A 26,327-nucleotide genomic window follows, 5' to 3' on the forward strand; every position below is an offset into this window, starting at 1 on the left:
CAGCATTTTCCCCCAGAAATACATTACCTTCCAGAATGGAAAGCATGTGAAAGACATTAACACTGAAAGCCAGACTGTCTGATAATACCGTTGTCAGCAGCTGGTAAATGCAGCTTGACCTACAAAAAATAAAATAAAATAAAAAATCTAGAAAGAGCTTTAAAAAGTTTAGTTATGCAAAATAAAGTATAAAATCCATTGATCTAATAAAAAAAAAAGTGTTGTGTGGCCAGAAAAAATGCTTCAAAATGGGTGGAATATTAATACAATCCTGCTTTCTGCCATTTGTTTTCTTGCCTGTTCTGAAATTCAATTCAGTTAATTTTTATAGCGCCCAATCACAACAACAGTTGCCTCAAGGCACTTCATGTAAGATAAAGACCCTACAATAACACCTTTGAATCTCTTTACCACAGAGATGACATTATCTCTGCCATCATTTTACTTCAGCCTCCTGTAAAAGATACCCTTAATCTCAAGAGAGCACTTTTATCCCTGATTACATTGTAACCACTGAAAATAGACGTAAGCTGTTTTGCTTTGAGATACCTTCAGGATAAATGCTCAATGTCAACATCTTAATTGTATTTAAAATATGAGAGTTTTGATGGTGATCGACAAAAGAGTCAATGTGCCACTTTCCCCCCTACATTTCAATAAATTCTTCAAAAGAAAAGTAAAACCGGAGACTAGTTTAGACGTGTGCATATTTGCAAAAGAAAAGAGCGATTGTCAAACCCTCTGTTAAAGCGGAAGTCTTTAAGCAACAAAGGTGAACGTAGTGCATCCTCGGAAAGGCTGTTTTCAAGCACTCTGGCGTGAAGACAGGACGTATTTTCTGTAGGTGGCTAATGGACCCTAATGGTCCACTCAGTCAGTGCCTTTCTCTCACACGTCCGCAGATCTGAAGGCACTCAAGAGAAAATGACAAACTGGCTGGTGGGCAGCGCTTACATGGAGTGGACTCCACTGTGCCCGTCAGCATGGATCAGTTAGCAAGTCAGTCCCCAACCAGCACACTCCAAGCCCTGAGATATATGCGACAGAGTCGTTTCATCCCCCCATCCGAAGCCAATTCGTTCAGCCAAAGTTAACCATGGCTGTCACATCAAAAATGATCTTGTCATTTCAGTATAGATGCTGGAGGAAGCGACTTCACCTTGACGACCTGTTGGAGGAATAGAGTCTTTAAGAGGCCATTGTCAGGCTGTCAGGACTCCGAGACCCCCCTAACCACCCCCAGCCCACTAAGATGAACCAATATATTTCTATTAACACAACTATTATTCAAACTTTAGCTGTTAGTTTGAAAGACTAATGACTATTACCTGTAAATATCATTTTGTGCTACAAGTTTAGACTTTTTTGAGAAAAGAAGTATCCTCAATAGATCATGTTTAACATGACCGGCATTAGTTACTGTGTCTAAAATGACAAAAAAATAAGAGATGGAGGATTAAGGAATAAAGCATAAAAGTAGTTTGTGGACTAACAACTTCAAGCATATGGCAGGAACAAAAAAAAGGCAAATTAAATTATATTAGATACTATCAGGCACATCAATCAACTTAACCGAGGATAATGTGACTAGATTTTCAGTGTTAATATCTTTTAGTGCAAATTAAGCCATTATGGAAATTTCTTGGTCTGCATTTGAAGAAGGGCGTTATTTGTGGCGTGCATAGTAGCAGAATAACATGACGAGCAGCAGTTCTTGGCATTGAGATGGACTGAAGCTGTCACCCTTGACCTCACTGAAACGTAGCTGGGTCACAGACTTGTCTGTCACCCGGCACTGTGATTTTATAGAGGATGACCTCTCTGTTCACCTCCCTTAAGGCCAACAGTGGTCACATGGTGATTAGCTAAATGGATTTCGAAGCATCTCTGGGAAAGAAGGGAGGGACGAGGGGAGCGTGTGAAAACGTCTTGATAAAGACACGTAGAGGAATGTCTTAATAATCACAGGACGTGCTCTTACGTGTGCTAATGCTAACCATTTATAACAGTGAAATAACTGAGGCCATAGTGTGCAGAAATGGCCAAGCCACTACTAGAACCTATTCAGTCCCTACGCTTGTACTGCAACTACAACGTCCCATTCCACTGGATCATTTTATCCTTAGAGTACAAGTGGCCACAGATACAATTAAACCCACAGCAGTGGTTGTTTTGCTCAAGCTACACAGAGCAGAGCATGTACAGGAATTAGTGTTAATGACTTGTTAGTGTCACAGCTCACACTCAAATAAAGCCAGCCCGAGGTCAATGTGACTTTACATACTTCGTAAAGGCTTAGTATGAAGAGGCAGCTATACATATCGACCTCTAACTATACATGGAGCATCCCATAGGAGCATGTATTAAAGCATAAAGGTGTACAAAATGGTTACTGCTGCTTCAGGGGCAAACACACCAAGCTATACACACTGCATAGGCTGAGTTTGTGTGAGGAAAATACAAAGATGGCGCTGACATTAAGACCAGACCTTAATGCTAAAAACACCTCCGCTGTGCTCTTTAACTGGACACTGGTGAGTACAGAACAACTCTGGGATTTGGAGAACTCAGAGATTTGTTGAACAGTTGGATTAAACATCTAAGTGCTCTGAGCGCTCAGTTTGGGATTAATTTGCTGCTAACAACAAAATTTCTCATCCATTAATCTTCATGTGTACTACACATGCTAAAAGTTGCTGTCAGGGAACCACTCCAGTCAAAGTTGGAGCGTCCTGAGGACTGGTGGCAGGTGTGTGTGAATCTGTGTGTGTGTCAGAGTGGGGACAGAGAGAGGGAGACAACTGCTGTTGGTCTGCTGGGAGCAGATGTTGAAGATCTCTGTAAACTGTTAATAGCTGAAGAGTCTCATTACATTTAACTCTTTAAAGGCCAAATGTCTCTCACTGCTTCTATAGCAGTCTGACACATGATTACCCCGCTGAAAGTGGAAGATGAAATGTTAGAGTAATAGGAAATAGCTCAAATGGACACTTTCCCTCTCTTCTGTAATAAAAAACCTGTCTCAGTTGACTCTTTAACCTCACTCTTTCTCATTTTTAATTCAGCAATTATTCTGCAAATACACTCTCAGTTAGTGTACTATGTCCTCTACATACCTACTTGTGTAGTATGTGAATTCTGACAGCCTACTGTAACACTATCTAGAAATAACGTTAACGTTTAGCACAACTGTGGTGCTTTCACAAAACATAATACTAAATTCTTTAGCAGTGAAGATGACAGTTTAACACGCTTATAAAAAACCCAATTGCATTTATTAACTGGGTTTTAACTGCAATGCCTCGAAATGAAAAAGTTTGTTAGCTAGCTCTTAGCTAGCTAGTAATGGCTAGCTAACAACGCCGTCATTATCTGATAATATATACTTCCTTTAACTGGCTGAAAAATGTTTGTCCACGTGTACAGTGACTGTTAGGAGACACTATTCGATATTTCTAGAGCCCTCAGTGTAGCCACAGTTAGTAATTTGAGCGCTATAATACTCTGAAATTAGTGAGTTTAAGTATAGAAGTGCAGACAAAGCATTAACTTAGGGTGGCTAATGTTACTAAATGTTGGCAAACCTCATGTACATTTTTTTCTGGAACATTAGTAATGACTTGATTACATTTTAATAAATCATAATTGCTGAAATGACAGCAATTTCAGGTTAGAAAGTAACAAATTAATGCAGCTCTCCCTTACATAATTCACCACATATGTGAATGTTAGCATCTAAAACAGTCCCCCCACCATCATTTTAGGAAAGCACTGAGAAGAATGAGAAGGACAAAATAATAAGACACAGGCTGAATGACCCTCAAAAGAATTTACATCTCTGGGCATATTTTTAGAATTTATGTGCCATTAGGTTGAAGTTTATTTTGAACCAAAACACACGTTTTTACTGTTTGAATTCCGATGGTCTTACCACACCAAGTTTGTCCTTTAATTCTGCAGCTCAGGGCCATTAAGGGAAAACAAAAGTAAACCAAGCCCCGCTACTTTAAGCAGTGCCATTCCACCCGAGAGCCTAGTGTTTAGAGTGAATCCGATGACAAAACTGAGCACAACAGCTGTCTGCTGCACTGGGTTACTGTCAACACTGAGCTATCACGCGAGCATGCATGTATCTGTGAACCATTCTGATTTCAGCACAGCGGTCTGACCCTAAATTCATATTCAGCTTATCCGTTTCTGAGTGCCGGGGGTGTCCTCGACTATGGCGTGTTTCCTGACCTTTATTTACCGTGAGAAGATTCACAGAGCGTGAGTTTCTTTCAGCACTCTGCTTCACAGTCTCCCAGTTATAGACATTCACACCAGGGAACATTGCAACACCCACACTGATCTACTGATGGACACGCAGCAGGGGATTAAAATGCCTTGCTAAAAGGCACTTTGACAGTAGCTCAAACAGGGAAGAACATGAGACTCCTCCAAGCAGATTTTTTTGGTGCTGTGTGAAGATTTGAATCTATAAATCACAGTCCTGCTCCTTTAACCTTTAGGTGTTAACATGTTATTGCTTTCACCTTGATGCCTCCCATTCTCTGCTCTCCCTTGAACTCTTTGCCATTCTTCAGCCAGTGTATGGTTGGTGGTGGGTTTCCAGACGCAGCGCAGCGGAATTTGACGGTGTTGGCCGCAGGAACGGCCAATAATTTCTTGTCCATTCGTTCTGGCCTGGTCCAATATGGCGCTTCTGTTGGGAAAACACAAAAGACTCATTGAAAACTCTTAAGACTTTTAAATATTTCCATTTCAAAGACATTAAATAGATAAGGCAGACTCACGCAATACGAAGATGCCACTTTTTTTTTTCTCCAAACAGATCTGTCTACGGTTTTCCATTTACTCTTAGATCATAAAACATTTGGGGAAAGACCCTCCAGGAATTTACAGTTACATGTTTTTGTAATTGTTAAAAGACGGCACAGATGGGACAAGTTGCTCTTCTGCCCTTTTTTTTAAACGAGTGCTTCATCTTGGATGAGTTATGCACTATACCAGAACAGATGTGGTGTCACCAGAGGTCTTCCCTCATCTAACAACACAGAGTACCTGCAGTGTTTACAGAGACTAATACACATGTACACTGTTAGGTTTCTGTGATTCATTTTCAGTCATTTTAAGCTCTTTTTTTTTTGTGATTTCAAGATGTTTTTCTTGAGTAAATCATGAGGCTTTTGTTTTGATATCCCAGCACGGTGGCACGGTGGTTAGCACTGTTGCCGCACAGCAAGAAGGTCCTGAGTTCAATTCCAACATCAGGCCGGGGTCTTTCTGTGTGGAGTTTGCATGTTCTCCCCGTGTTTGCGTGGGTTCTCTCCGGGTACTCCGGCTTCCTCCCACCGTCCAAAGACATGCAGCTTGTGGGGATAGGTTAATTGGATAATCCAAATTGCCACTAGGTGTGAATGTGCGAGTGAATGTGAGTGTGAATGGTTGTCTGTCCCTGTGTGTTGGCCCTGCGACAGACTGGCGACCTGTCCAAGGTGTACCCCGCCTTTCGCCCTATGACAGCTGGGATAGGCTCCAGCGCCCCCCGCGACCCTGAAAAGGATAAGCGGAAGCGAATGGATGGATGGATCCCAAAGGAAGAGTTGCTTATAGATGTTTGAATGAAACCTTTTCATTTTTTTACCGATAAAACAATCTTTCTTCCAAGTCGGCCCTTCCCCGCTGTCCACAGAGATACAGTTAAGTTGAAGATGCACCAGCGGTGTAAAACACAGTTTGACGGATGCTGAAAGAGCTCAAAACGGACGCATGAAGCGTCACGGGGGGACCAGACAAAACCATCTTACCATCTTTCCTCTATAACAAGATGAGGAGTTGGTCTGAATCATGAGATCTTGAGAGTTTGGAAACCTGTCAGGGCGATTTATTGAGTTGTATTGAGAAGACGGTGGACAAAGAGAGCGTAGTGAGTCAGGAAGGGCTATTGTCCATGCTGTGTGGGTGTGGAGAGTGAGAGCAACGAGGCATGGCTTGCTCACTCTCCTCTTGGTATAATCTGTGTGTGTGTGTGTGCTTCCCAGGACAAAAGCTGGGGAGTTGGCTGACCGGTCATCAGATGTCTGTTTTACTTTCTAAATACAGCAGGAGAGAGTGGAGCTAATTACCATCTCAATAGCCGCGCTTGTGTGTGTATGTGTGTGTGTGTGTGTGTGTGTGTGTGTGTGTGTGTGTATTTGAGTGAGTCAGGCAATAGTTAAAAAGTAATTCTCACCCTCGAGCGCTGAACGGGCAAATTCCCGTCTCATCTTGGCAACTCAGGTGAGATGTCAATCACCGTTCGATATAACATCTACCTATAAATGCCTTTGATCTACTGTGTGTCTATTTATCAAATGTCTGGGGTGTTCTGATACTTTTCTGACACTTTGGCTCCTACCATCAAACTCTGGCTTCAGCTTCACAGAGTAATTGCAACCAGACTGAGAGAGATGTTCAGCGATTAAAGACACCTACCTATCTTCTTAGAAAGCAAACAAACAGGATGTTACTGAACCCTCTAAACAGACTGTGTGTGTGTGTGTCTGCTAATAAAGCACACAGACCACTGGCTGACTTAGAGACTCCCCAGCTCGCAAAGACAAACACCCTCCACGTGCAATCACACACACATACACACAGACACACACACAGCTTCCACCTTAAAAGGGAAGTGTCTGTTTGAATTCATGACTTCTCTCCCTCCATCTCTCTTTTTCTGTCTCTGGAGCGAAGTTCCACACTCCACACTGGGACAATCCTCCAAAAGCAGTCTGAACACATTGTTTTTTGGCATGGTAATCAGCCACCCTACACACACACTGACACACAGACACACACTCAGTCAAACAGAAACGCTCAGTGAGGTTTTAAACAAGTCTCTAACCCAATGTGTGGTCCTTCTCATCCTCCTCCTTCCCCTGCTGCTGCTGCTGTGGGTCCTGAACTCATCTGGGCCTGAAAACATATTCCTGCTGCTGATCCTTCAGCCACAATGACGCTTATAACCCAAAATAGATGCTTAGGTGGATTCACAGGACGGACTAAAGGAGTCTCCGTGGTTTTGTCACCATAACACACGAAGGTTGTTTTATTCGCGGACCTTCAGCTGCTCTGACTGACGCTCTCCTCTGTGGAATCAGGAGATCAGCCGTCAGTCAGGCAGTCTGGATGAAGCTTTTGAAATCTTCTCGTAATTTGTTGCCCATTGTTGTACTTGTCGCTCATGCGAGCAAGTCTCCTCTCATTCAACGTGTTCCAGATGTAACAATCACCTCCTGTGAACCATTAAGCCAATTAGTAGCTTGCCGAAACAAATGTTTATTCCACGTGAAATTATGCCGTGATTAAGCGGGGACGGTGATTTAACAGTTTAAAAAAAAAAAATCTTTTTTATTCGCGAGACTGAAAAGCTTTCTTTCTGGTGCTTCAAAAATACGATATGCTGGCTCTGCCGATTCTTAAAACAGCTTACTTTTCAGAGAGCTGATGCAGACACTTTCCACCAGAAGGAAAAAAGTGAAAGAGCCGCAGCCTTTTCCAGTTCAGAAAAAGCCGTCGATATTTTGATTTCAGCATGCTTTTGATTTACTGCGCAGCCTTGCTCTGTATGCTCAGCAACACGCAGGAATCCCATCCCGTGTCTAATTGGCAGGATGGTATTTCCTCAGCAGAAGAGGGGAGTGGGATTTTCTGGGAGGGAGGCGAGGAGGCACGGAGGAGGGGAGGGCTGGCACCCCTCAACCCCTCGCAGAGGGGGGTTAGAAGGGACTCGACAGATAACCCTGCCCTGCACGGATATGCAGTCGCTGTAGTGGAAACTGGTTTACAATAACATCTTAGCACAACTCAGCAGCTACAGTGTCATGTCCACCTGTCAGACACGGAGGCTAACTGCGAGGGGAATCTCTCTGGGAGCCTATAAATACACGAGCGTGATCCGCCTTGCTTGCTTCATGTTTGATAACAGATTTCAAAGTGTGGCTGGAGAAATCCCACCAACACAGACGGGGTAGAGATCAGTCAAAGGAAGAAGGTTGTTTCCGCAGGCACACAAAGTGTCACATTGTCAGCAGGTATATTCTTCCCCATTGCGGCTGCAGCCCTTAAGGTAAGACTCAAACTCAGTGATATGGTGCAAAATATTGTGCAAAAAGCACAAGCTAACATAGGAAGACCGTCCACTTTTTGGTCTGGAGCTGGGATTTCCCCTATTATTATTATTATTATTATTATTATTATTATTATTATTATTATTATTATATTGTTTTTCTAATTAGGGTGGATATGGTGACCCAGAATCCTCCCTTAAGTTACGCTGCAATAGGCCTAGGCTGCTTCTCATGATGCTGTGAGTCTCCTTCACTCATCTGTTTTCCACTCACTTTGTGTTTATACACTGCTCTACATTTCATTATTAGTCATTATTAATGTCTGTCTCACCCCCAACCATTCCCCATGCCCCTCGATGGGCCTGGTTCTGTTGCAGGTTCCTTCCTGCTAAAAGCAAGTTTTTCCTTCCCACTGTCACCAAGTGCCTGCTCATAGGGGTTCCTATGATTGTTGGGGTCTACAATATAAAGCGCTTAAATAAAACGTAACTGAATTGGAATTTTCAAGATTTTCTCATAAACTTCTTAGTGCGCTCACGTCTTTCTGGCTCATGGATCTGTGCTGCAGGTTGGAGAAGCATGACTGTGGCTCCTCTATCAGCTATGTTGAGTACAACAGCAATTAGCTGGAGCACGACACAGTGCAGTGCTGATCGCCACGGCACAAGTCTCTTCAGCGCTCAGACACCGATCTGGGAAAAAAAAGGGGGGGTCTAATTGTGTAATTGTATAATTTGCCCTCACTGACGCCTGCGAGCACACAGGCAGATTTCATTACAGATTACACTGGGGCTCTTTGAAGGCACACTGCCCTGGAGGGCCTGCGGGGACTCAAGGCAAACAGAGCAGGAGGAATGGCGGCTGTGGAGCAGCGTAGCGTGGCCCGGCGTCCAGCTCTCTGCTCTCCTGCCAGGGTAAACAAGGAGGCTGCATAGCTCAGGAGCACAGCACAGCACAGATTAACCCTCCCACCCTCGTTCACATACACGCTGCCCTTTTAGTTCGCACAGGCTCCAAGTGTGTTCGCTGCTTTCCATGCTGCAAAAAATACTCACACACTCAATTCGCATTCATCGTGTGAGGGCGGACGGCTGTTCAAAAATTGCTCACTTTGTATTTGCCCATCTGTCAGCGCAGCATCTTCAGGGCACTCCATTTTAAAATGTTTTTTCAAGTTTTTACGCATATTTTGAGAGATCAAACGTCAGGTCTGAGAGATTCGAGTGGTAGGTTCTTGTGCACTCATTGCTGAAGTTGGCATCGCTCTGGTCACTTTACACAAGTTTTGTGACTGCAAAAATAGTCCACAGACAGCAAAGTCCTTGAAACCACCTTGGCTCTCCAACAGTTTTCTTTAGGGCCATGCTCTAAAGATCATGTAGGTCATCATACAGGTAGGGCCTCTTCCTCCCCACTTCAAGCGCTCTTAACTCCTGGGTCGGACCGCACTCGTCCTTGAATGCAACCTTCAGCTTGTTCTGAAATCCACCTGCAAAACTGCGTGACGACATCCACATCCTATTGAGAAAACCTCTCATACGAGCACCTGGCAAATGAATCAAGACTGTCTCTGTGTTGGTTTCTGCTAAATTTGTGTCTCCAAGACCATAAAATTGCAAAGATGACAAACACAGAAATACATGTTGAAAACAATGCACACCACGCTGTTTCAGCTGCAAAGGTACCGCTAATTAATTTGGACATGTGTTGCACAGAGGAGGCCACCTGTTTCCCTGATATCTTTGTTCACTCTCAATATCTCAAAATGCTGCTGAGGCTAACAAAAGAAGCCTACCGACAGCAACAATGCAACTCTCATTGATGAATAATTACTCAGTAAATATTTTAGTTCCCCAGCTGGAAACTTTTTCTTAAAGTGGTCAGGTTAATGCTGCCTCCTTTCCTTGTTTCCTGCGCCCTCTCTTCTCATTAATTAATACCCCGACATTTTCACCATCTCCACATATCTGTTATCGTCTGCTCAGCTTGTAGATGTGGATCTTCTTTCGGGGACTCTGTCTGGTTGTGTGGTTTGTCACATGGCTCCTTCCTGCTACAGCTGGCTAATTAGCATTGGCTTTGCGGACATTAAGCGGCGATAGGGGTTTAAAGTTTCTGGGCTAATCCCTCTGCTTTTGGTCAGGAAATCAGAGCCTTATATGTCATGAGGTAGACTTACTTTAAGAGATTAAGTCTGGCAGTCTGAGGCTATTTACCGGCATTCAGGATGTCTGCCGTAAGCTGTTACCGCCTCTGCCACTTCAGCCTGTTTAGAAAAAACACACTGCAGGCTTTCACTGTGACGTGAAGCTGTGCATTCAGAGATTTTACGCTGGAGCTGTTAGCAAGCTTTTCCAAAGCGGCCTGCACTACAAAGACCGCATCGGGAAGTTTTCTTTAAGAAAACGTATTTATTTTGTTCATTTTTTCTATCTCTCTGGATAAAAGCAATCAATTAAATCAATTCTAATTGAAGTCGAACTGAATCAAGTCTGAAAGATTAAAAGTCAAACATGAAAACGAAGCAATATTAGGTTTGAGTCTCTCACACATATTGAGTAGGTTGAATAGTTTAAATGTTGATATTGACAGAAGTAAAACATTTGTAAGATGACCTCAGATCAAACATTTAGAAACTGGTATAAGATGCAACTAAGTTCCCCAGAATCATTAAATGAGCACCATCTTAATTCCAGATCACTTTAAAAAGCATTATTCTTATTCTTATTTATTTTTTGGACACACCTAGTTGCTGTTGGTTCTGGAGTGGCCACATTTATATTTCCGTGGAATAGCTTTGCTTGTTTTTCACATGATTTTAGAACATTTAAAATTTCTTGTTTCTCTTGAACACCAGTTCATCTCCCCTTCCCGATCCATCTCTCGCCATGCAATCGTTGTAGCTGGATAACAAACGATTGGGTGAACTGTTAATGATGACCACGGGGCACTGAGAGTTTCAGGAGCGGCAGTATCTCCCACAATCATTGCCTCAGCTTCAGTTTTATTTTAGTTTGAGCTGAGTGTGACGACGTTTGATTTGGTTGGATCTTTGTAGCGACTTTCACAAAGGGGCTTTGATTTCGGCTGGGCGTGCGCCTGTCGCTCTGTCACTGAAACAGTTGCGCATTTTGCTTTTGGCACCAATTTTGTTGAGTGGTTAAGGGTGGACTGGGAGTTGGTTCAACATATCATGGTCTGTTTGACATCGTTAGCATGTTTTGGGCTTTCACTTTTATACAGTCTGCTGACTCCCCCTTTTTTCGTCTCTGCATCCTACACTCTATCTTTTACCTTTCACTTACATCCCATTGTCTTCCCTTTATTACTGTAGTTCCATCAACTCTTTCCTCTCATTTTTTAGATTCGTCTCTGACTGTCAGCACCTCACCTTCTGCTGTCTCGCTCCGTATGGTACAACAAAGGCAGCACAGTGTGGCGTCTGGCTGGTCGAGAGCTTGCCGAGAGGGGTGGAGGTGCTTTCTGTCTCTCTGGAGTCATGCTAGCTGACAGAATAGAGCGTGTAAAGTGTGTGCAGCCAGTGAAAGCCATCCCTCCTCGTTCTTTGTTCACCTACACCTGAACTCCGCAGGTCTCTGAATGCCAAAACAGCTCACATCACAAAAGAGCAGTGAGAGGGGCTGTTACCTGCTGGAGAAACAGCAGCCTTTGATCTGTGCGACAGTGGCATTTAGTTTTGTGCTTGTGGGGGAAGGTTTAATGCGAGCGATTATAAGAGCCATATAATGTCAATTACAGATATACAACTCTGATTACGCTCATACAAGCCTGCATAAATCCATTTGTAGTCACACAGTGGCCCATAAAAGCAACTTTGTGGGGACGTGCTGTTGCTCCTGCAGATGAACTCTTTTATCACTATGACAAATGAAATGAGTTTAAATTGTAAACTGCACATTAACTTCTGAGGATAAAAGTGCAAGTGTGGTGTAAATAATATGAAGAGCTCATTTATGTACGACATAGGGAATTTATAACTTTATAAATATCTGACACAGGACCTTAAAGATGCATTTGGCCCTTCAGTTCCTCCAAGCCTCATCAGAAATGGTGTTGATTTCTGATGCCATTTTGGTTGCTGGGGGATTCCCATGATGCATTGAGTATTTCTTCTTTAGTCACCTTTCTCACTCACTATGTGCTAATAGACATCTCTGCATTGAATCACACTTGTTATTCATCTCTGGCTCTCTTCCACAGCATGTCTTTCATCCTGTCTTCCTTCTCTTCTCTCTTCCTTCTCTCTCTCAATGAGCCTGGTTCTGCTGGAGGTTTCTTCCTGTTAAAAGGGAGTTTTTCCTTCCCACTGTCGCCAAAGTGCTTGTTCAAAGGGGGTCATTTGATTGTTGGGTTTATCTCTGTGTGTATTATTGTAGGGTCTACCTTAAAATATAAAGTGCCTTGAGGCGACTGTTGTTGTGATTTGGCGCTGTATAAATAAAACTGAATAAAATTGAATTTTTATGGAATGAAACAGAGGAAAAAACTGAGGTATGGCAAATTACACAAGAACTTTACTGGCAGTCGGTGGCAACAGGTCTCATGGTGTGATGAATCCAAATTTAAAACTTTTCGGTTCAAATTTACATCATATATATGGAGCAGGTGAGGACAGAGGGATGTGTAGAGCTAAAGCACGGTGGAGGCTCTGTCATGTTTAGGGCTGCATTTCAACCAGTGCTGTTGGAGATCTTATCAAAATTGATGCAGCTTTAAAAGCAGAAAAGTACCATCAGGTTTTGACCCACCATGCAGTGCAATCTGAAAAGTGTCTGAATTGCAACAGCTTCATTTTCAGCATGACAATGAACCCAAACACACTGCCAATCCAATAAAAACATGCCTGAATATAAAAACACACAGTAGACCCCTATCAGTTATTGATCTCAGCATTACTGAAGCAGTGTGGAATCATCTTTACAGAGAACAGAACAAACCAAAGAACCTTGAAGAACCTTAAATGTCCTTGAAGAACCCTGGAGAACCATTTATGAAGACTGCTTAAAGAAAGCTTGACTAAGAGAGTTCAATCGGCATTGCAGAGTAAAGGTGTTCATAATAAATATGGACTTAAGCTATCATTCTACAAACTCTATTGTTGACCTATGTTCTGTGTTTCCACATATGTTTGAACATGTTTCAAGAAATCGCTGTACCCATTTACCATTTTCCTTGCAAACTATAAAGAGATGAGGACTGGTTCAACACTCTTGCACAATACTGCATTTCCTGATGAGAGACGTATCATACTTTCTGATTGTGAAATGTGGTTTAAGAAAAGAATTCACCATTTTCATTACCTGCACCTTCAGGGTCTTCATCATAATCTTCATCATCACCAGACGACAGAGAATCTGACGAAAGAAAATACAAAAAAAAGAGTTTAATTAATTATTAATTTATGGCTGGAATGAAATTATTTCATTTAAAATAATATAAATGAGCAATAATTCATTTTAAAAAATACAGCAGTTGTATGAGAAAACACATAATACAGTGTATTTTCTTATACAACTCCTTGAACTATTTTGCATTTTGGATAAGAAGGAAATTACATGTGGAAAGTTTGTAGACCAGAATGTATTTTATGCAACAAGAGGGAGATAAAGGGAAAAGGGGGTGTTCACAACCAAGCACGAGTAGACAAACAAGCACAAAGACACACACACACACACACACACACACACACACACACACACACACACACACACACACACACACACACACAGATGCATGAATGCATATTAAAGCTGTTCATTCAGAAACTCATGAATGAGCCCACCGTTCTCTGTAGCGTGGCAGCTCTCTCAGATATTGCAATCCAAACATTTCCACAGACGGTACAAATAAGAGGGTCATTAGTGTCGCTGAGACGCACTTGCACAAGAGTGTGCGCACATGTGCTGATACACGCACAAAAACTATTCTTTCTAGCTATCTCTGCAACACACACTGACCCTAACTCTTGCTAACGGTTAGCGCGCCAGTTTACGCCAAATTACTTTCCATCTTGCTCTCCATCTTGTTTAGGTTTGCTGTATCACACGTTTTCACTCCACTGCTGTAATTATTTTCGATGTGACCTCAACGTTTTCTGGTTCAGCTCCACGGGTCTGGTTAATGAGAGCCAGCTGTTACCTCGACAACTCAACTGCTCCTGGAACTAGGAGGTTTTGTTTCTATTATTGGACACCTCAGCCCACAACTCCACTCTGCTAGTGCTTTGCACCTTAGAAGCAAGGCAGCAGTTACAGTTGACTGACGGATCAGACGGGTGCCAGCACTGTATCAGTAAACCAAGTATTTAACACACTATAGTGGTTGTCAAAATGAATTACATAATAGAAAACTTTGGAATAAAAGAGAGAAATAATAGAGAAAAGCAGGCACATGTATTTTAGTGCACTGATAAAGCTCTAAAGCCTTCTGCCTCAATAGATGAAAGGATTAGTTTAGCTTTAGCATACAGTTAGGATACAGTGTAGCCATAGACTGGACATAAAGGATGGACGTAACCACCTTAAACATTTTGACAGCTGCCATCTTGTTATCTGTGGAATCAGACATCACGTGAAAAGGTTGACCGACAAAGTAGCCACATCGTAAATCCCAGTTTATTGTCTATTTTACTGTATTCGGATCGATTTTGTTAACGCTATATTAAACAGCACTTGAAACAAGTGATGGAGTCCATAAACTCGTAAGAGTTTAAACCATTTAATCATTAGTCATAAGTCTTTTGTCATGCCCATCACCCCCAACGGTCGCAGCAGTTGCTGCCTGTGTCTGAGCCTGGTTCTGCTGGAGGTTTCTTCCTGTTAAAAGGGTTTTTCCTTCCCACTTTCGCCAAGTGCCTACTCATAGGTGGTTACCAGATTCTTGGGGTTTTCTGTGTATTATTGTAGGGTCTTTAGCTTGCAGTATAAATCACCTTGAGGCAACTCTTATTCTGATTTAGCGCTTTATAAATAAAACTGAATTTTTGTCAATAAGTAATTCACGCACTCCTTTGTACAAACCTCAGTTTGTAGTTGTACTTGTTGCATGTGTGCTGTGTGTGTACAGTGAGATTTGGCCCCTTTCTACTGCCTGGAAGCTGTCCAAGTGCTAAATCTGATACCGCCCCTAAATTTCTGACACCTTGCTCAAATATTTGAGGGAAAACACAATAGTCCATGTGTGTTTTAGATAAAACGGAGGCTCTATGTTTAAAGTAGAGGGAGGAGAATCGGCGGTATAAGGGGGGAAAAAACAGGATACTGAAACGCATACTGGAAGAAGTCTGGCTTCTTGAGTAATTTAAACATGCACGGAGAGCCGAAACAATATGAAATGTCAGACATTAGTGTGAAATGAACTGGCAGCCTGTGCAACACCTGAGACATGTTAAGTGGAGGTGGAACCAGCTTCAGTTATCTCTATTTATCAACTTCTTCATAAAAACAGTCAGATTTTAAAGGAGAACGCCTCTTATTCTTCCTTTTAAGTCACTGATGAAGGTACTGTGTTTGCACAGTGTCCTGGTGTGCAGTTTGGAGCTGATACGAAGATCCGGGAGGAGAACCTGCCCACCTCTGATCAGTAATCGAAAATGCCCATTTTCTCCCCAGTTTTCTGCCAAACAAGTGCATCCGTGTGTGTGTGTGTGTGTGTGTGTGTGTGTGAGAGAGGAGGTGGGGTGAGTGAGCTGAGAGTGAACTCTCTCATTTCTTGCCACCCCATCTGCTTTCAATGATGAAATGTTTCAAGCTAATTGCTTTCTAATTAGTTGTCAATAACAGGCTCAGTTGGTGTCCATGAGTTTTACGGGTAAATGCGGCTCCACTTTTAAGCACACACACACACACACACCCACACACAGAGCCTCCCCCACCCCCTACACAAGCATTCCTATTAGAGCTCCGCTTGCATCGCACACTTGTTTAAAATGTTTCCCATCCCCTCGCCGGATAATGAATTTCACCTTTGACTATGCATCAGGAGGTGGGAATCTGTGTGAAGCTTGGCTGGGTGTTAGCTGGTGAAAGCCTGTACCGGTATGCTGGATATGTGCTTGTGTGTGTGTTGGTGTGTGTGTGTGTGTGTGTGCAGCTTGGCAGGCAGATGACATGGAGCTGAAACTGAGCAGGAGTAGCAAATAATAGAAATTTCCTCCTGAGCTAAGTTTTCAGTGTTTCTCTATAAACAGCTGTCATGTAGAGACAGCGCTACTGTAACTGTTTGAGTATATTTGTTGATAGAAAATACTTTCAGACTCGGTTTGTCTGTCAGACAGGCAGAACAACCGAGACAGGTCGGATTTCAGAGAGCTCTGCGAGGTGCAGCCAAAGCGCCTGTTTCTGCTGGAGCTCTGCTAGTAACTCAACTATCTTAAAAATATTGTGGGTCTCGTATCCTATTTAAAGCTCAACAGTTAAAGTATCTGCCTTCCACTTTTGCATTTAAATATAAGGCTAGATGCCCCTACTTAAAGTTTTCAGATACTCAACAACTTTTGTCTTTTCTACACACTTTCCCCACGCTCTCACCTGTCACCCTGATGGTGTAGTTGCTGAGCAGCGTGTTGCTCCGGGCGAGGTGGCACGAGTAGACCCCGGAGTCGTCATACGACACATTGATAATGCGGAGTATCCTCTGGCCCAACCGTATCCGGTTGCAAGGCACAAGTCCAGCGCCGTCTTTTAACCACACAATAGGCTCCGTGTGGTCTTCCTGCTCTTCCGGGTCACATGACATTTCCAGAGTGTCCCCGATGCCCAGAACATAGTCCTCCAGGAAGGCCGTCTCGCTGGATACAGGGTCTGCAAACAAAAAAAAGAAGGAATGGTTTATGTAAGAAGAAATTTTTAATAAATGCAATCAACTTCATGCACGGGGTCAGTATTTAGCCTCACATCTAAGTCAAAAAACAATCTGATAATAAAGCAAGATCGGACACCTCTGCCCATATCAACCTTCAAAAAAGCAATAAAGTAGCAGAATTAAGTAATCTGACCCTGAGAGTCAGAAAAGTGCAACTTTTTTTTAATTGTCGAGTATGCAGATCTGTGTGGTAATGACCTCCCCACCCTCACCCCTCCCTCCCTCGTCTCCACGCCTCCTCCTCAGCTGGCCCTGGTCAAACACCAGCTCATTTACTCCGCGAGCTCCGTGAGCCAGCTTGGTTAGAGCCAAGGAAAAATCAACATGTTTACAAGCCTTGCTAAGGATGCCAGCCTCCACTGGAGGACGGTGGAGACATGGAGGGACACGTCTGGATAAACAAACTCTGGCTCCCCTCGTGTCTCCTGCAGTCCCCTCATTAGAGATGTCTTCTTATTCTGAACTTAATCACACGTCATCACCCATTGCAGAGACACAAGAAAGATGGCCTTATGCGCCCACTGGTTTATTTACTAGCTTATTTAAGCAAACACACTTTAAAAAACACACACATTTAGGACACTTACGAGGACGTCACAGACGCTTTCACACACGCGGGAATGTAGCCACTGTAAAAGTCTTCGAATGAGCTGCTCAGGCAACAGAGTACACAACGCACACTTGTTTGCTTGCACAAGTGCACACCCACCCACCCATGGGAAACAGTGAATGAGGTGTGTTAAGAGTGTGATTTGCGATGGCAAATACACCCACTGTTGACCCGCTAAAAGGGCAACGATGTTACTCAAGCAGCGATCGTGAACGCAGCCCTCTGGAGAAACGCTCCATGATTTTAAAAAAAGGCCAATTAATTTACTAACTATCACCCTGATATTAAACTTAAACAAGTAACGCACAAAGCAACTTCAGCCATTAGATAAATGTGTTGGAGTCAACAAGCCCAACGCATTTCTCCCATGTAGCGCGGATCATGAATAAAATGAACGGGACAGATGATTTGTGCGTCTTTTTCTCTGTCTTATTGCATCCATCGACCCATTAAAGAATCCTGGAGATATTAAGTCAATGTGCTGAACGCCGCTGTGCAGTTCTCTGCGTAGCCTCTGGCTTTGACAGCCGCATTTACAATGCTTTTTGTTCAAACAAAAAAAAGGTCCATTCAGGAGAAGAAAAACACTGAGGCAACAGTGCCGAACGCATAAATCCAAGCCCAGCATGAATGAATGAATGAATGGCTATGGAACAAAGGCAGAATACAGGCCACAGAATATCTCCAGGTCTTAAAACATGGGAAATTTGGGTTTATGACATAGATATAATAATCTCCAGAGACTCATAGCTCACTTGTGCTTTATGGAAGGCGAGCGCTCGAGCACAACCTCGTATGGCAGCTCTGAATGAGCAGCAGCAGCAGCTAGAAGTGTTTCTTTGTATGAGGCACTGACTTGGTTTAGAACCATTTTTATTCCTTGCACACAATAATGTGCAACCATTCAAAGAGTCTCACTTTTATGTGCTAAAGTTTTGATATATATACAAAAGGATTGGCCAATATTAGCATACAGGCTTAAAACATGCCACAAAGTTGCCCTTCTTTCCAGAAAACTGGTAATATTCATAATGTGTACAAATCTACTCTAAGCAGATTATGGCTTTAGTGGAGAAAAATCTGGATTAAGCAGTAAAGTTTATTTAATTAGGATTTGTTAATAGCAAGGCGAGGCGAGGCGTTCATGTGATCCAGCTTGCAAAACAATACTTTTTTCCTTTTTCACTTTGATCCTGGGGAAAATGGATAGGACAAACATTTGCACACCACTTGGATGTTTACACCACCAGAGGCTAAACAAATGCAATTTACAGAAAGAGCAAAACAAAGAAAAAATATACTTCTTGGACGTTAAGGGAGGAAAAAACCCTCAATTTTTCAGATGTTGCACAAAGGAGCAAAGAACCCTTTTCTTAGTCACTATCAATGACCAAATATGTGTTTCTTTCTCAGATCCTGCACTTTGAAATGCAGATTTGGAAAGTGCTTTGAATAAAAAGTGGATTTTTGGTTTGAAAAAGCCTCACGCCGTGCCGGCTGCACAACCTCTCAGGACAGATGTACCAGCCGGTGAGCTCGGGTGGAGACCCGGGTCTCCACGCTGCACCTTTCAAGTGAAACTTCTCCTACGTGAAGTGATGTGTTTGATCACACTGACAAGAGACGGCTCTTTGAGCGGCAATAAAATGTGCTCGTGGTGGTGAGTCACAGAGAAATATTCCTTAATTAGCAGCTGATAACCTAAAGAAAAAAAAATCCGGCTGCTGTGTGCCTAGCTGTGGAAGAATGGGGTTTTAATAGGCAGCGTCTGGGTGGGTGCTTATGGAAGTGACTAAATGTGAAGCAGGGTGTTGCTCGGGCACTTTTTTCCTGCATACAAGTTAAGATAAGAAACGAATCAAAGGTAGTTTGATTCATTTCATTCAGCAGAATGAAATAAAACTCGGCCACAGCGTCTCACGTGGTTCCCTGCATCTGAAAGAGTGAGGCCTAATAATCTGAAATGAGTCCTTGAAAGACCACAGGAAGCTTTCCCAGAAACCTTAGCAGGAGCCGAGGAAGTACAGCGCTACTCAGACTAAAGAATAATTGGCTACTTTGAAAAAAAAAATCATAATGCAGACTTTCAAAATAAATTTAGATATTAAACACGAGTTCTGATGAAAACGCAGGGAAAATCATCAAACCAGAGGCGATTCATCCAGAGCACAACTATCCTGCTGACAGCATCCAGTCTAGATCAGGGGTCGGGGACAAACTCATTTCACATACAGACCACTTTGATCCTTAGTGAATGGAAGCCCGTTTCCGCCACTAAATAAAAACAAAAAAGCTAGTATCCATAACTCGAAATTTCGAGTTAGCTCTGCCAATCCAAAATATACGTGAATGAGGTCGCTTTCTTGTTACCCGGAAGCATATCGCGCAGAGGAACGCGCACTCAAAAACGGATCCCAACAAATTGGCGCTTTTGCGAATACGTTTGCTGATAGTAACACCATGTGATTCAGCTAATAACACAGGGATTTCATCATTTGTGAAGCCAGGCTGAAAACACTCAGCAATCTGTGCATTCACGACTGGATGTAATACCGGTAGCTTAGCTGTAGCATTTGTAGCTGAGGGCTTCAGCTTCCGGGTAACAAGGAAATGACGTCATTCACGTAGATTACTGATTGGCAGCGCTAACTCGAAATTTCGAGTTGCTTTTCTCAAAATTTTGAGTTAATAAATCGAAATTTCGAGTTAATATGTCGAAATTTCGAGAAAGTAACTCGAAATTTTGAGTTATGGATCCTTTTTTTTTTAGTGGCGGAAACAGGCTTCCATATTAGTGAAACTCCCCTTTCTGTCAGTGTAAAGAAGTTTAACAACACAGTCAATCACTGAGATATCCTAGATACAAGAAAAAGAAGTGCAATTTCAACAGTACACCTCAGTTTTTTTAAATGATAAATGCTGTAGTAAGAAATCTGTCAGCACGACTCCCAAACTGTAAGAAACAAATGCGTTGAGTTACAGAAGAAGTGTATCCAATAGATACACTGTGTAATCTTTGGTACCGCATGAATGGTCATATGGGAGGTCTTTATCAGTAAAGATAAAGCTATAAAAGTTACGAAAATACAGTTAAATGTTGAAAATGAGTGCCTTCTTTCACATTTACCGAAGCTCTCCAGTTGGACGTCTTTGCAGGGACGATTCTGGGTCCTGGTGTTTGACACCCCTGATCTAGATCTTCCTGCCGTGTGTGTCTGTGTGTGTGTTTGAGGGTGGAAATCTCCCAACGGAACCTGCAGCCAGCTGGAAGCAATGTGTGATGTGTGTTTTTGAGTGTGTGTGCTAGAGTGGATGTGGGTTCTGATATGTGTGCGTATATTTGTGCAGTACAGGCTGGACAGTCACTCCATAAATCAAGAGACCCCTGCCCTCCTGGCCCTTCTAACCCTCGCGGCTCAATATCATAACAAATAGCCCTTCAGAATAATATAAAGTCTGTCTTTGAGATAGGACCGCGCGCTGTCCGCTAACGTGCCGCTCACAGACCCCATCTTTTTCTGCGCCTCTGAAGAGGTTTATTTATCCTCTACAAACTTCTCGATGAAAAGGCCTCTTTATGTGGGGGAACCTTTCCACGCCTGTCTTTCTCCCACTCGAGCGCACACACTGAAGGACTGAGCGACGGATCCCGAGGAACAGGAAGGAGTGTAGGCCAGACCGAGAAGCTGTCGCCGTGGCCGCTGTCATATCAGGACTTTTTAAGGGAAATTCTCAAGTTGTCAGCAGATCTCAAAGGTTTTCGCTCTGAGAAAGAACACGAGGTTTTGATAGAGATGTGAACAAATGCAGGCCAACATCACAAATATAAAAAACGGTGCAGTCTTGAATAAGGCACGCTCCTCTCTGCCTTCTCAGTGCGTGCATGTGCATCCCTGGGCTTTCCTGTTTCTGTGGTCTGCCACCCTGTTTTCACTATATTTGTTTACATGTCTAGATCTGATTTCCCCCCCTAAATCTAAGCTTTTGACGCCAACGTCTGAGCGATGGGGGAAAAGAGGAAGATCAAGCAGGGTCGAGTTGAGCAAGAATCCTTAAGATGCGGTTTTATATTACGTTCTGTATTTGGGTGGGATGTTTCCTGATACGTATCCTTCTTGACACATTCAGAGTGAAGAGAGCATTTTCTGAAGTTCACATCCGTCAGTAAACAAGTACGTTGATGCATCACGATGCTGCATTTTGATGAATTCATTTTCTGCTCTGAAGGAGGCGAACACGTCGAGTTTCATCTTTCAGCGCTGAGAGACTAATCCTTAAAAAGTTTGGTTGTTTAAGTACCCTTCCTAACTTCCTGCTGATGATGGTCCGGGTTGATTTATGAAGCTGCTTCAGTCGGGCTGTTTTACATAAGGCAGAATCCAAACTGGTTCAAAGAGGCAAGAGGGATCGTAAATGGTGACCGATAACAGGACTCACTTTCTTCGGGGAAGGAGGGCTTAACAGGTACTTTTATTGAGCCTGGTACAAAAGCAGGAGCACATACTTTTTCAGACCATATCTGCTTCTAAACTGCTCTTGAAAGTGATGGATTCCAGATGGGCCGGGGAGACGTTCATCTTTATCAAGCGCCCTCTTTTTCCTCCTCCTCCTCCTCACTACAGCTAATAACACAACAAGGCCATGTTTCCAACATGTGCGGAGCGTGCCGATGCTAAACCAGCAGCAAACAATTTAGCAGTAAATGGTCTTTTCAAGAAGGTAATTAGTTGTTTGCTTCTACTGCAGAAAAAGGCCGGACTTCGTCTTTTTAAGCAAATACATCACTAATTCAACACAGGGCAACAAACAGGTTTTAGGATTTTACACAGAGAATGACTAACTTTTGCTGAATCTTAAGTTGTTTTCACACATATGCACGTGCAATGTTAGGAAAATGGTTTTCTACTCTACTCTAAGACTCAAGATCCCTCATTCACACACAATCATACAAGCGGTTTTTTCTATGCCTAAGCGCTTTCTATCCAACATTCACACACATCCAAGCTCTGATGAACACATCACAGAGCAACTTGGGGTTCAGTTTCTTGCCCAGGGATACTTTGGCATGCAGGCCGGAGCAGCCAGGGAATGAACCACCATGAGTGGATGACTCGCTCTTCCTCCTGAGATGTAGTCAGCCCAGATCAGAATCAGGACATGTTTTCAATTTGTTCAGCAGGAGATTTTCATAATCTCCTCAGAGAAAAGATGCATTGTATCAAATTTAGCTACTAGCTAATTTTAATCTGCAGATCCTGGACAGGTCAAACAACAGACAGAAATTTATAAAAACACATCTTCAGTAAGCAAATTACACTAATATGATCACTTTTAATCACTTTTATTTAGGCTAAGGTCCTGTCTGGGTCGGGCGTGCAGGAGGAAAGACACATGACGCATGCTCGCTATGACTCCGCCAGATGCTTTACGTGCACTGTTCTCACTTTTTAAATTATCAGCCGTGATAAAGAAATCATAAACACTAAGATAAAAAAATAAAGTTACTTTGAGTTATAAAAACACTAAATTACCCTCTAAAGATATTTCCCGAAGAGCTCGATGAACGCAGACGGACAGCTTGGTTCGGACCATGATGTCCTCCACAGCAGCCCGTCTGCTCACTGTGTCCCGCCAACAGATTCTTTTACTTCTGCTTCCTATGTTGTAAATCCAGACCGGCTGCCAACCGTTTGGCAAACTCAACACCCCCACCAGACGAGCCAGCATCACATGACCTTCAAACAGGATCTGTGGAACCCCTACCCACCCCACAAACCACCCCCAACAGCAACAACAACCATCACCTCCCCTCGCCATAAAGAGCGCATTTCTCTTCCTCCATTTCACAGCTATGCCAATTGTAAATCCTGCTCATCTTAGAAAAGCTCCCCCCACACTTTGCTTTTTCTCTTTTTTCGAAATGTGCTGCAAAACCGCTAATCTCTCTTTAATATGGTTTGGCCGGATGTAAATACCTTCGGACAATGCCCCTAATCTGGGCCAGCCTGACAACCTCACACCGTTGTGGAGAAGCCTGCCAGGAGGAGACTGGAGAGAAAAGAGGGATGGCTCGGTGGAGATCAAGGAGGAAGGGGGAAAGAGAGGAGAGAGAGGGGTGAGGTTTCCCCCAGCTTGTTGCCTCTATTCTTCTGTGAGCCTGAGCCGCGCCTTCTCAAAAGAGCCTCGAAAATCAAGTTAAAGATAGACGTTGCCTCTAAACATCCCGCCCCGGCCTGTGCCAGCCTTCACCCTCCCTTCCTCCTCCACCTCATCCCTCCTCGGTGGCTGGCCCTCTACTCAGTTGCGCTAACGAGCATCGGAAGCTACTGTACATACAGGGTATCCTGGCAGCGCCCAATCGTCTTTGCTCCTTTCACACCCTCATCATCACCCCCCACCTCGCCTTCATCCCTTCAGCCTCAGAATAGGACCGGGGTTTGGTCCACGGTAATTGTAATTCCAAAGACGAACTGGCCTAGTTTCAATTCAACAGACAAGTGTAAGAAGCTCGCCCCACAACGGCCAGGATGTCTGCGGAGTGTGTGTCTGTGTGTGTGTGTGTGTGGGGGCCTACTAAACAACATAATCACCCTTCCCTGAACAACGCGGAGGAACCAATCTGATTACAGCACAGCTTTGAGAGCTTTGAATTCATACGTCACAGCTTCTTACTCGAGTGTTCCTAATAGAGCGAGTAGTCGAGTAGTAGTAATTTTAGTGCCACTTTCTGGAAAGTCAAATCACTCATGATTTCCCAAAGACTTTGAGGAGGAGGGGGGCAGACCGGTACTCGGAAAACACTTAGTGAATGTGGGAAATCGGAAAAAAGGTAAAACTCGAAAAATCTGAGCAAACGCATGAAAAACAAACGTTTTTGCAAGAACTGAAAATGTAGTGTGAGAACTTTTTTTCTTTTCCTGCTTAAATCCATCAATGTTCTTCGTCTTTTACAAAACAACTCATCACGTGATTAGCAACAAGACAAATGAATGCACGCATGAACAGCTAAACATCTGGACCACAAACACGTTTACTGCACATCTGACCTGAAACAGAGTTTTAAAGGGTTCAAAGTGATGCCTGAAGGCGTCTCAGCTGATGGAAACCATCTCCGAACACACCTCAGGGAGATGCTTGATTCAAACATTAAACTTTGACCTCAACTGACCCCGACCAGGACCCTACTCTGACCTCCCAGTGTGGCAAGTGTACTTCTGATACTCTCCAGCGGCGACGACCCTCCCCCGCAAAATCTCTGGCTCGACAATGATAGCGATGTGTGTGCGTGTGTGTTAAAAAGGAAAGTGTGCCTTAACACTGATCACAGTACTCAACTCGAGCACTCAGACACACATTTACAAAACAAGCCTAAATCCTGGATCGCTCCGTGTCTAGTCTGTTCCCCTTGGCAACGGTGCAAACTTTGATGGCGGCGTTGTGCATTCATCTGGTGAAGAAACCTACAGTAATCGTATTTACTCTCTCTCTCACTTAACAAAGAGCTGAAAATTAAAACCTCAACTGGGGTTTTGGTAATTAGCCTATCAAGCATTAACCGTGTTTAGGTGAATTCAAGTAAGCACAGTTGGAACCAGAAACATGTTGCAGGAGATAAATGTGTCCTAAGTAAACTTTAGATTGATGTCTTTTGTGTTCCTTTGGGGAATTTAATTGAAACTCAACTGATATCAAGCAGCGCATACATCAGCATTATTTGGTCTACCTTTGTTAACTCGTGTCCCAGGGTGGTTGGGGGGGTTTGCGGTGTATGTTTGCATGAGACCTGGGGTTGGGATCAGCAGGACGTGAAAGCGTTTACTGCTCTGTTTATGATGCGGTTTATTAGTGCGGCGGGACCGTGCGGGTCTCTCCCTCAGCCTGGTTCCAACCTGCCTCCTCTGAAACCTGCTGCTGGGCTCAGCCACATGGTTCAGATCACCTGGCGCACGGTCAAAAACATCCCAAGCTTTCTGGGCAACCGACCACTTCGTCACTTCGTCTCTCTCTTCTTCTTCTCGTCTTGCTCTCCCTATAGTCGTTTTTTTGTTCTCACTCTAACCTGACAAGGAAAAATGAGGAACATGTCACAGAGGACGTATCAAGATTACAGCTCCCTGCGGGTCGTTGTCTGAGCGTGGTGAAAGCCTTGAATGAAGTACTGTTAGAGTATGTTAGCTTATGAGAGCAGGGCAGGGGCAGGAAAAGCCCTTTAATCCCATCATCCCTGCCTCCTGCTTCCCTCCAGGTCCTGCCTCCACTCACAGCACAGGCTGACCGTAGAGAGGAGCCTCTGTTTGGGGCGAAGAACAACTGGAGCACAGTTGTCCGAAGACATCTACACTGTTACATTGTTACCACTGTGCAAAAAGGCTTTTAGAGCCAGGGATGATTTTAAAAAGCCTGGATTTCATTTTAAACTCACTAATGAAAAAAATTGATTTTATTAATAATTCTAAGTACAAGACATGGGCAGCTAATATTACTAACTACTTAGCAGTTGCCCAGACAGCTTGATTTACTTGCGGTAACCAAATCAGTTATCAGGATGGCTGAAACCTGCATGTGATCGCCTACGCTCCTTTAGCATCCATTGGTGTTTCCACAGCACTGCATACACATGAAAAATTTCAGTTGCATTCTTGTTCGACCAGCACCAACTTGTCACTGAGCAAAGAATTCAAACTTGATTTTTACAGTTAAACGGCTAGAGACGGATGATAGCT

General features: G+C 43.3%; 1 protein-coding gene across 4 annotated transcripts in view; it reads right to left on the bottom strand.

Moving 5' to 3' along the window:
* fgfr3 (fibroblast growth factor receptor 3) overlaps positions 1-26,327 on the bottom strand; it is a 66,846-nt gene that overhangs the window by 26,617 nt on the left and 13,902 nt on the right. For 3 of the 4 annotated variants that reach the window (XM_080870666.1, XM_080870665.1, XM_080870664.1), the window contains exons 3-5: positions 16,661-16,933; positions 13,421-13,486; positions 4,536-4,705 (exon numbers count right to left, since the gene is read on the bottom strand). In XM_080870666.1, the coding sequence (XP_080726792.1) occupies positions 4,536-4,705; positions 13,421-13,486; positions 16,661-16,933 (509 nt within the window). The remainder of the gene's footprint in view (positions 1-4,535; positions 4,706-13,420; positions 13,487-16,660; positions 16,934-26,327) is intronic. The other variant, XM_080870667.1, reaches the window with a different exon arrangement.

The sequence above is a fragment of the Rhamphochromis sp. 'chilingali' genome (assembly GCF_963969265.1).
Source record: "Rhamphochromis sp. 'chilingali' genome assembly, chromosome: 21".
NCBI lineage: Eukaryota > Metazoa > Chordata > Actinopteri > Cichliformes > Cichlidae > Rhamphochromis > Rhamphochromis sp. 'chilingali'.